General features: G+C 31.5%; 1 protein-coding gene across 1 annotated transcript; it reads left to right on the top strand.

Annotated features, from left to right (window-relative positions):
* The first annotated feature begins 2,387 nt into the window (after positions 1-2,387).
* On the top strand, positions 2,388-9,542 carry LOC139490424 (fucolectin-like). Its single transcript, XM_071277221.1, has 4 exons — positions 2,388-2,530; positions 4,896-5,165; positions 6,541-6,789; positions 9,085-9,542. Exons 1-4 carry the CDS (start codon positions 2,482-2,484, stop codon positions 9,330-9,332), a joined length of 816 nt encoding a protein of 271 aa, XP_071133322.1. The 5' UTR covers positions 2,388-2,481; the 3' UTR covers positions 9,333-9,542.
* Positions 9,543-12,976: the final 3,434 nt, after the last annotated feature.

The following is a 12,976-nucleotide window of genomic DNA, read 5'->3' as shown; positions in this document are numbered from 1 at the left end:
TGTTATCATGAATGATGAATGTTATTGTGTAATGAAATTGCTTAAGGTATAAACGAGATTGCAGAGTAGACAATCAGAATCACGTATTATAATGATACATACATCTGATGTAATTATTTCAGGACAACTTATTCCTTGGGAAACACTTGAGTCTCCCCCAAAGGCTGCTGAAATTCTTGTGAAACTAAACTGTAAAATGAGGAAACAGTCAGCAGATATTTGAATACTGAAGGTCAAGAACCCTAAATAATAATGTTGCATTCAGCTGGCTTTATGTTATAATTATGAACATATTAAATCAGACAAGGTAAATATGTCCCTCTGGATGAGATAAGCATTGTACTGATGTTGTGGTTATTATACTGAATGTCATTGGCTAAATTTGAAAAATATGTCATGACTACAAATAAAACCTCAGTGCATTTACCTACTTTATTAAACTTGTAACATGACTCTAGAACTAAAGCATAGAGGAAAGATACAGATGAATTGTTAATGTGATTAATAGAAGCAGACAAAGATGTTTAATTGTGCTTAAATTTTCAATTTTGTTAAACGTCTAAAGAAAAAAACAGATACAAGCACACAGGAACACATAAAAGCATGCACACATATACACAAATATAAAAACTAAAGCTTTAACAATATACACATTAAAAACTGCAGTGATAATGCTCCTGAACGGGTAAATAATCTCTGCTCAGCATGTGATTACCCTCATTGTAATTAAGTGCCTGATTAATTGTAGGTCTGAGCAATATATGTGACAGTTTGATCCTGTTTCTTTAAGATGAAGATCCACACCTTAAACCAAAGAGAAGAAAAATTCATATGATTGTCCTAAAGATGGCTGCATCAAATCATTTAGCTCTAATGATACATTGGATAACCATTTTCTGCTGGGAGATTATTACTACGAACAATTCATTTCTGTGCAGGACAAGACTAATATTATGTATGGCACAAAAGTAAATAGCCTTTTTATTAATACCCAGTCGTCAGTGTCAATACCATCAGACTCAATTGCAAAAGAAAGTGGGCTGCGTCATGGATGGGCCCTGAAACCCAAGAAAAAAGAGTGATTTTCAGTGAGGCTCAAAGGAAATACATGCACGATAGGTTCTATGCAGGAAAAAGAACTGGCAGTAAGGTAGATCCTTTTAGAGCTGCAGAGGAAATGGGAAATATGAAGGATGAAGATCAGTACCTATTCAAAAGGAATGAATATTTGACTGGACAACAAATTGCTTCCTATGTTTCAAGACTTGCGATGAAAGACAGGAATTCTGAACCTGGTTATTTTAAATCTGCTGAGGATGATCAAGACAGCAAACATGAACTGAAAATTGAAACTTTGCATCAACTTACTAAATGAGCTCAATTTAACTAAATTCAATGCTACTTATTATCTTATCTGTTATTGTTCAATGATTCATTTTACACTTTAAAAAGATTTAGTAAATCTGTCAGTTTGGGCTGAATGTTGTCTTCTTTATAAATTTTGTATACAACTTCCGAAAAAAATATTCCTGGATTGATATTATTTAAGTGAGAAAAGAAAGACACCTGCAGATTTATGCTCCATGTTGGAGGCCATAAGGTAACACTATATTACTGATTTGCATCATTGGCAATCATAATTCATCTTTTTATTGTTATATTATTTTAAAAAATGTTGATCTATATGAAATTAACACAAATTAAAACAGACAAGATACACAAAGTTTATTTATATGAAGTAAAAAGGCAGTTAGAAATAGACTTACCAAGCATTTCTATCATGTTGCATGTTGAGTATAAAAAAACCATCTGTGATCTCTGTATTGCAAAACTAAATTCTTCCATTGCAAGAACATATAAAAAATGGACGAAATGTTTGAATTGAACAATGTTAAAATTTTGCTTATGAAATCAAATAATAAATTGAATACTATTGAAGGTTTTATGTGGTAAGTTATTATGTATATCATTTCTGTTTATACAGTCAATTCAGTTTCCTTTAAAAGAAAATCAGCAAACAAGTCATTGAAAAATGTAGGCGCAATACAAAAGACCATCAAAATATAAATCATCAAACATATCCTATCAAAAAAGTACGTATATTCTGTAGAAGATTAAGAAATTTATTTTGCCTTTTAAAGTCGGTTGTTTGTCAAGTTATGTAAAAAAACATGATCATAGAGAATCTGATGAAGTATGACTGTGCATGTTACGGATGTTCTTGTTTTCTGTTAATATGCTATTTGACAAAAGATATTATTCCGTGCAAATCAATAAAAAACATTATAGGATAATCATTTATTTATCAGCATCTATTCAAAATAGCCAATGAGGGAATATTTTAAAATGCATTTCTAATATTTTCTTCTTTACTGAATTCGTTTAATTCATTCGCAGCTGACTTAAAAGTATAAGATATATATTGGTCGTGTTGATCACTTTCAAAATGTTGTCCAAAAATTTAGCAAACACACAGTGCTGATGATGTATCAATATCTTGTAGGATTGTTGTTTTCATTATTCTGCTGTGGTAACGTATTATTTCATTGATGCTCTTTATATTATTAGATGACTCTATCTCAATTTTATGTTGTGTTTATTACATTATAATCTATCAATGTATCACCCACACGTTTCCGATTTCAAATCCTCCGTTGTTTCTGTAATTGTTTTTGTCAAAACGGGCCACTTTTTAAGTGCCAGAACGTACCAATATTGTTATCAATATTATGTCCTCAGTGACAACAATAACGTTTTAGTCAATTCAATGAATGGGGACACAATCATAGCCGTTGGGTGTTGTAGCCTTCTGCAAACAGATAAAGACACTATCTAAAGACATCTGGAGGAAAGACGCATATAGACAAATGTCCTTAATATGGCTCAATCTCCAAAGTGAAACATGAAATCACTGACTTCTGACTAAAAATAAGCCTACACTAGATGACAAAAGAATGGCACAATATATGTTTTCACTTGCAGGGGTTTAAATATCGTTTTAATCATTAGGATTATTATTGGGTTTTTTTAATGGTTGAAGATTCACATTTCAGAATTCAACTTTAGATTATGTAATCATTTATCAGCACTATTTTGTTCATCGCCGATTGTTAATTTTTAGCAGTATTACTTCTTCTCCATGACTAAATATAACTAAAACACAAATATAAATTTGCCGACAGCCCGTCGAACGTGATAGACGCCGTATTTAATTTCTATCGCAAATAATTTCCAGGAGTATACATTTTACAAATATTAAAACATATATACGATATTTCAAATATCAGTGTATCCATAGTGTAATCGCTTAAATTTCTGAATGTTACCCTTCATACATGTAGATAGTCAAGGCCGTCCAGGAAAAACCAACAATCGTTCACATGATATATGAATATGAATGGTAACCTGCATCCGTGCCAATGCTTGAGCCTATCTCAGGATAAAAGTAGCGGACCACACGTTTAATTCGCAATACATATACAAATAGAATTTCAGAAAAAAACAACTTTAATTGCGGTCAGCAATTAAAAATAAAGGAGCCTACTAGGTTGAACGACGGCTTGAAAGTGAAGCGCTTGAAAAACACCAATTTATCGTAACCCAAAATTCGACTTCTGATTGGTCAATTTTGTCATGCCTTATGAATATTTATGAAAACGTAACGACGATACAATATTTTCCCGCTTTACTATACGAACCGCAGGAAAATACAATGATTTCATGTTAGTTTGCAAAACATTTATTAACTCTTTACTGTAGTTTGCTAAATGTCCAGTGGAAAATATATTATGCATATTCGGAGGAAAATAAAAATTTAAATCAATGAGTTTTGTACATTCAATTTATCATTTAGAAATTGAATTGTTTTGTTGAAATGCCTTACTATAATTCCAATGTATGAATGTACCGCAAAACCTGCATATTTAAGAAATAAATGGACAGATTGGATATTCATTAAAGGACACTGTTTGGTGCCCTTTTATAATTAGTCATTGATTGCAGTTCAGTGACGTCATAAAGACACGTTATAGGGAATCGCATCTCTTTTGATTGTGGGGGAGGGGAGGGAGGAACGTTTCTGAGTGTTACATATATATATTAGATGTTTTGTTGAAGATAATTTAGAAGACGATACACTTTCAAATTAAATCCCTGCCTATCTGTTACTGAAAGAAATCAAACATTAAAGATAGCAAGACTTAAAATAAATAAATCTTACATAACGATGGCTTAGATCTTTTTCTATTCTTAGATGAGGATATTTATTTTCTTTCTTTAAATTTTACTAAAATACTTTCGTCTTCAATTTCATTATATTCGGCATACCGTAGAAGGTAGTTCAAGAAACAGGTATCGTTATCATACATTGATGCGTATTCCAGAAATGTTCTTCAATGTACCTAGTATTTGATTCACATTTGTATAACTAATAGTAGGTCCTATCAGTTTGTTATACCCTACTCACTATCCAATGAAATGAAATCTCTTTGTGTAATTCTAAATTCTCAATGTGTGTTGTTCTATCTATTTCTTCTCAGTGTGTCTTTTTAAAATCTCAGTGTGTAATTTTAGATTATCAGTGTGTAATTTGAAATTATCAGTGTGTGTTATTCATTTTTTAAGATCTCAGTTTGTAATTTCGATTTCTCAGTGTGTTATTTTAGGTTCTTAAATCTCAGTGTAATTTTTTTTAATTCTTTGTGTGTAATTTTTTTCGAAAAAAATGGTTTAAACTAGTTTTGACGAGAACGGCTTGCCATAAATAAACCAATCACTCTTTTGAACAGAATTATCATTTGTTTAATACAATTCAGCAAATGAAATTGAAAGATAACTACATGCTTGCAGCATTTGGTGTACATATGTGTCATGTGTTAGCCTGTATTTCATTTAAGGTTTAGCAGATGAAAATATTGCATTGGATAAACCGACAAAGATGTCTTCAATTTATGATACTTACATCCATGAAGGACGACATTATGTCTGTTGTTACTCTGACTACGCAGTTGATGGAAACAAGTCCACAACATGGGTTAATGGTCGTCAGGATTTCATATGTGCAAATACAGACAGTATACTCAATCAACATGAATGGTGGGCAGTCGACCTTCAGAGAGTGTATTCTATTGAGAATATACATTTGTTTGGACGGACAGACTGTTGTCGTGAGTGTTTCATGTCTATTATATATGACTGAACTATTTTTAAAATATAGAAAAACAATTTTTTGTTGTTTGAAACCTGATTTGCCTTTCATAAAAAATCTTGATAAGCACTTTAATAAGAGTTTTAGGAATGCAGGTGATTGAGTTATTTATCCAACAGTAAGTTTTAATTTTAAGATTTTATATTTAAATTAAAATTAAAAATTAAAAAAAACAAAAACAAGAAGCGAAGTATTCAAAATTTTTATTGAAACTTATAAGTCGAAAAAAACTGATAGCGAAAAGGCTAAAAGTAGACACAGATAAACAGCAGTAATCAAAACAACATAGAAAAAAGACTTAACAACACGAATCACAAATAGAGTTTTGGGTGCCATCAGATGCTCAAGAAGGCTAAACAAATCCTTCTCATTATGTAGCACCATTTATGTTGCTCAATAAACTACTCATATATACCAGGATTAAAATTTTATATTTACGCCAGACGCATGTTTCGTCTACCAAAATTAGTTCACATTTGGGTTAAAGGGGCCGTTGATGTAGTTCCGACAATTTAAACATATCTGTTGTCATCGCTGAAACGGTTAGTCTAAAATGGTCAACTAACTTGTGATGGAGTCTGTGAAATGTACAAAGGGATAATTTCTAACTGTACCGTGATGTTTATAGATTCTTGGTAACTTGTTTTCCTTTTCCTACGAAGTTCTTATATAACGTCAGCCGCATATGCATAAAGGAACATGGCAATACCGATTAAATAACTCGTCCCCCAAACGTAACAAATATGTTATCAATAACAAATCAAGCATTTTGATAATGTCAGTTTTAGAGAATTTTTATTGCAATCAAAGTGATTTGTTTTTACAAAGTACAATTTATCCCTCCACAAAAGAAAAGAAAACTTGTTTTTACGTAGGCCAATCATATTTCATGAAACCAAGCAGGAGCAACTGTTTCAAGTTGTCATTCATTTTAGAATGGGGATTGTTTACAGTATAAAAAGGTCATACGTTTTTACACTATCGCAAGATGAAAGAGTCTTATACTGTATGCACTCTTAAAGATCTTTGGAATAAAAATATCAAATAAATGTTTAAAAGTTAACCGATGTTTAGAGTCTCAAAAAAGGAGGGGGTCATGACAACAAAACAAACAGAAATCTGTACTATAAAAGATAGATTAGCAAACACAATATTAGAATTGAGTAACAATCTTCTCAAACAGTCTTATTTAACTTACTAACCATATACTCAAAACTCGGCAACAGGACATTTATTATTACCTTTATTTAGATATGAAAAGTTTTAATAATTGAAATAATATTATATACTGATTTAATGTAATAGTTAACAAGTTGATCTATTGATTTTCACAGAAATCAGTTTATCAAACTTTGATGTCGACGTTATTTGGCCAACCTGTTCATGTAATCAATGGACTAATTACGAGGAAGGAAAGGTATATGCCTGTCATTACCAGGCCGCGGAAACTCAGAGAATTAATATAACCTGTCCGCCTAACACAAGAGGGAGATTTGTAAGGATAAGACGTCGAGATACGCTTGCATTAGGGATATGTGAAATAGAGATTTATGGCAATCCAATAAATAGCTTTCTAGAATCAGGTAACCATGCTTATGTTGTTGTTTTTTAAATTGAAACTGTGTCAATTAGGCATAAGGCTCATAACAAGTTTAAAGAAAAGAAATTTTGTCAGCCGAAACCTTTATAAACTTTACAATTCAACGTATTCCCTTTCACACCTGTACAACGAACCGGTGTAGCAAATGTTAAGACAATTTTTTTTAGTGATAAGTCTTGTTTCATACACATTCTTTGACGTACAGATGTCGTATAGGGCTTAAATTAATCACACGAATACCAGAATTGAAATGATGGTGCATCTATCAATATTTTGTATGGTCGATTTGCCCTTTACTGTCCAGTACTTGTTTTGAATATTTTAACAAATTATTTTCAAAATTAGTGCAAAGAAAAATATTTTATGGCTATTTTAAGTAATTGTGCAGTTGGGTTTTAAAGTATAATATCTAAACCATAGTTCTAGAAATGCGCTACAAATTCGTGGTGATTGCTTTTTTGAAAAAGAAACAAAAACCACTAAATATTATAAATTTCTAGTGCGAATTTGAAATAGTTGTAACAAAACATGGTTTCCTAAGGGGTTGAGTATTATGAAGTTGAAAACACCTTTGTTTAGATGAAGAAACATAAATATATGACCTTATAAATGACCGACTAAGGACAAGATTCCGTCTACATTTTCTGAAATTCATGCAATTTCCAACACAAATATATCATCTAATCACAAAATATCTGAAAGAAATTAAGCTAGATGATGATCTTCCTTTATCTCTCTCACGTCTTGAGTTGTTGAATTTAGTACTATAAATCTTGTAACTTTATAAGGATCCTTTATAAAATGTAATTTAACTTCATTTACTTAAGAAATAAAGGCAACAGTAGTATACCACTATTCAATAGTCATAATTCGTCAAAAAGACAAATCCTGATAACAAACTAAAACCGAGGGGATACAAATAAACTATAAGAGGAAAACAGCGGAACAACAGAAACAGAAATACAACAACAAAAGTAAACGCAATTATATGAACATAGTAGGGAATGACGAAAACAACTTCAATACCTCTGCTAAAATATAAAAAAAAGATGGTATGATTACCAATGAGACAACTGTCCACAAGAGACCAAAATGACACAGACATTCACAACTATAGGTCACCGTATGGCCTTCAACAATGAGCAAAGCCCATACCGCATAGTCAGCTATAAAAGGCTCCGATATGACAATGTAAAAAAATTCAACGAGAAAACTAACGGCCTTATTTATATAAAAAAATTAATGAAAAACAAACATGTAACACATTAACAACCGACAACCACTGAATTACAGGCTCCTGACTTGGGACAGGCACATACATAAATAATGTGGCGGGGTTAAACATGTTAGAGGGATTCAAACATTAACTCTTTATATATTGTGTTTTGCTTGGGTAGATTGGCTATTTTTTATTTAGATTAATAAATCGTTTGTCTTTCATCGATCTTTTGAATATTGCCTTAAGTTCTGAAGAACGGTCCTGAATAAGTTTTTCTCAATACCAAATAAACTTATCTCAAATATCAGGATTTAAATGTTGTACTTTCATTTACAAAAGACTTAACAGTGACCCTCGAATGAAAAATTAAAAAAAAAACATATAGATGTAGATGTAATATAATACATCAAATTTGAGAAGAATGGACTGAAAAATAGAACTTTTTGAAGAAGTTGAATCTCATTACACTGGAACACACACATTGAACTGTGACATTGATTTTTATCAATGGAGTATTTATCAATAGTTAAGTGATTTTAAACATAGATTGTACTAATTGGTATGTTTAACCTACAAATATTCATAGTTCAGCGAAACAATGTTACTCTTAACATGCTTAAGGACCAAAACTGCATAACATTTCTACATTTCAAACATTTATTAGCTTTTATCAACATGATCATCGGAATTTATTGAATTCAAATGACTGAGATAAGCTGATTAAACACTCAAAAAGACTCATACTACTTTAAGTTTTAATTTGCAATATTGAGCACTCGACGTTTAACATTATAATGTAAAATGATTCATTTCAAGGCAACAGTAAAAAAAAGTGTGGTTGTCATGATCTATTTATTGTTTACTGCGTTATTATGATTCTGGAATAGTGTCTTTTTCTCGCTTGTAAATTCGGTTGACAACTTTTATTCACAAAAGGTTGGAGGATAAATATTCTTTCAAATTTCTAGTTTTTTACAGGTACATATTCCGCGTTGACGCTCTTGGTAAACAAAAAATTTCGATAGATTTAACATAACCTTTAAATGTTCATCTTTTCAGGCGTTCTGGGCTCTAATAAGGCCTATGCCTGTGGGAACACCGGATACGAATATCTAGGTCCAATTATAGGAACGTCTGTAGCGTATAGCCGCATTCAGTGTACTAGCAATTGCATCACGGATTCTAGGTGTTCTGCTGCAGAGTATGACAAGACAAAACATGTTTGTACACTAAAGAGCCAAAGCATGAATGGAAACCAGTCATCTTTAGTCCCACACATCAACAAAGATGTATTTTTTATTCAGTAGATCATTGGATAGTTGCATCATCTTTTATCTTTTTTGTAACTTAAAGGCGAAAATAGTGAAATTCCGGACGATCATAACATTAATCAAGTCTGTTTTATTTAATATGTTTTATGACAACATTTAAAACAACACACACAACATATGAAATACACTATATATTTGTGTACACGTCACAACGCAGCGCAGATTTCGTTATTGTCTCCTTGTTGTCTCCCTTCAATATGTATTTACAAATACAATTATAATATTTCGTTATTCAGCCATATTCTGTTTGAGTATAAATACGAGAGTATCAACAGTCCAAAAGGTCAACACTTTTTTGTTGAAATGAAGTATCTTTGATATGGTCATAAATATGAATTAACTCTTTACAAAGGTTGGATTCATATGGTGGCATATTTATATCTTCCCCTACTTGTCACTTACAGATGAGCGACTAGTAAATGATTTACACTTATTGCTGTTTATGGTTTCTTAAACAATAACTGGCTGTGTATGCGATGCTGTCGTCCCTGACAGCTCTCTTTCACTTTTTACGTTTCGTGTTATTCTGTTATTTTCACTCTTTACTATGGAACTCCACAACTGTCTTATGTGGAACTCTTATATTACGTTATGTTGTTATATTATCACTTGATGATAGTTTGTCTTAACATAATATGGTTTTAACATTACGTAATGATGTTTTGATATAACTCAATATGATATAGTCATTGCATAATGATATTTCGATATTACATGATATGTTTTTGTATTGACTTGATATAGTTCTGTTAGTACTTTTATATGGTTCTGTCATTACTCGATGTGGTTTCACCATTATTTAATGTGGTTATATCATTAGGCAATGCGGTCTTAACATTACGTGATGTGTATGTGACATAACATAATGTAGTTGTTTCATGAAATGATGTGGTTTTGTTATTCGTAATAAGGATTTGTCAATTCTTTATATGGCTTAAACATTACATAATGATGTTTCAAAATTTGACGGTTTTACACTACATGATGTGTTTGTTTCAGTATTTAATGTGGTCATGTCATTCTTTGATGTGGTTATCCCATTACTACTACGAGGTAAAACCACGTGACCATTTTGGAAAAAATATGTTCTATTATTAGACCGATTTCCATATGTCGTTTGTGTAATGCGCTTTGGATGAGTACCGCTATCCATTAAGTTAAAGTTCAAATTAAAGTTCAAGTTGTTCAAACTTATTGGTATGAAAAAGAGGAACGACAGACAAAATTAAGAAAAAAGTACTAAAACATGTACAGTAATTCGGGTATAAAGAGGACATCCCTAAACCATTTGGTCCTGCCGTTTTTCCTTAGTTCTCAAAGGAAGCTGTAAATTAATAAATAAATCAAAGATTCTTATTAACCCTGTGTCTTGCCTGATAATTCTGCTGTCAGTGTAAACGCGTAATGTTGACTGACTGTACATTAACCGGTACAATTAACGGGGGAAAAAAAAGTTTTTCTGTAGATGCTTTTATTTTGATCTTAAAGAATTATTCCTATACAAGTTTTATAACAATTCATGGAGGTTTACAAATTCATCAGACAGTTTAATTCGGTAACATTTAATGAATTAAAGAAAAACTTATATAGAAATAAAGAAATGTGGTATGATTGCCAATAAGACAACTCTAAACCACATACCATTTGATCATTGTTGAAGGCCGCACGGTGACCCATAGTTGTTAATTTCTGTGTCATGTTGGTCTCTTGTGCAGAGTTGTCTCATTGGCAATCATACCACATCTTTTTGTATATTTAACCTTTAAATTGTTGATTGTGCTCTATTCCCGAATCTGACATTTTGACTGACTGTGTATTCGAATGGTGGGTGTTGCATGCATGGCTGACGACGATCGATGAATTCAAAAAAAAGTTTACCACTGTTGGAAAGTGATAAATTGATTGAGACACAAACAAATCCGGGTTACAAACTAAAACCGAGCAAGAAACACCAACTATAAGTGGAAAACAACAAAACAACAGAAACACTGATTTGAGAAAAAAAACAAACGACAATGCAACACACACAGAAACGAACTATAAGATAACAACTGCCCTTTTCCTGATTTGGTACAGGACATTTACAAAAAAAAGTGTAGGTTGAACCTGTTTTTATGGCTAATGAACCCTCGAAATTGTATGGCAATGTTAAATATAACACCAAATGACACCATTTGTCAATTCATCCGCACTCGCGCCTTTTGATTTGAAAATAAGGAAACTACGTTTGAAAACTCTAATTCTACTTGTTCTGCTCAAATTGATATACATTTTTTGTAGAATTTGAAATGTTTTGAAGGTCTAGCTTTTTTTTTAAGTGTATGTTTTTCACTCGTTTGTTTGTGTGTTACATTCATGTATCTTCTTAATCAAGATTTAAACATTGGTAAACTACTCTTGTTTTAATTTGAATGTGATGTATTTATTGTACAAAGCAACCTTGCGGATCTCATATTTGCCTCTCAATAGTTTATGACTAATGACTTGTTATGACTCTCGGAAATATATTCATTGTCGTGAAAAATATTGGATTATCTCTTCTTTTTTATTACTTACAACAAATATGTAGCAATGTCCTTGTTAGGTCAGCAGTGATACACATATAATAATGTGACTTTCAGCCTGTTAGAGCACATTATTTCTGAATACCGTTCAGTTAATTTGAGGTTTGGTTGCATCTTCATTTGTATACCAATAAAATAAAGGTACTGTGTTTCGCACCTAAAATGCAATTATATGAAGATGATTAATAGTCAAAAGAACTTTTTTTTCTCTAAAGAAATCGTTTGTTACATTATTATATTATCATAGTTGACATTGCTAATATACAAGTGTAAGAAATTCAAATCTCGTTCGGTTTAAAAAAACAACAACAATTGCTTGTAAATATGCTACAATGCACAATTTTCGCTTCATCATAATGTGCATACTTTATAAGGGCAAACCTTATAACCACAATACATGGCTTAAAATAATCTGTTTTAACCTTATTAGTAGATATTCATTTTTATAAATTTAATTAATTTCATATCTCCAGAGACGGTATATCAGATGTGGCGTTTAGTGAAGAGAAGATACAATTTCATAATAAACTAAAACAATGTAATTGAATTTCTATCGAAAAAAATGTCTAGTTTATATATCCCAACTGTATATCAATGCTCCTTGTTTCTTCGGTGACAATTTTATTTGACTTGTAACTCCCCAAAGCTACATTTAATTCTATTCCGAAATAAAATTCCGTTGAAAATTACTCGTGGTTTCTACATTTTGTAATTATTCTATTAAAGGAAAAAGAATTTCACCAATCCGGATGATTTAGAGATTGGGTTTTGTTAAAAGTATATAATTTGCAATGCACTGTGAATTTTGTCTTCAATAGTAGTGAATGTTTAACTTTGAAGCAGATCCGGAGACAAAAATACAGTCTAGCACATATATAACGACCGTACATTGATTGACATGTTCTGTAGATGTTCTTGGTTCTATTTAGTTGTTGAACTGCCGTTACATTAAATAGGTATATTTGCAGAGCGTATGTTTATTTACAATTGCTAGAGATATTAGATTGCATTTATTTGCACGGTTTTCCTGTCATGTAATGTTTGTTATTTATGTGG

Source organism: Mytilus edulis, chromosome 9 (genome assembly GCF_963676685.1).
Source record: "Mytilus edulis chromosome 9, xbMytEdul2.2, whole genome shotgun sequence".
NCBI lineage: Eukaryota > Metazoa > Mollusca > Bivalvia > Mytilida > Mytilidae > Mytilus > Mytilus edulis.
This window is presented reverse-complemented; position numbering and strand designations above follow the sequence as displayed.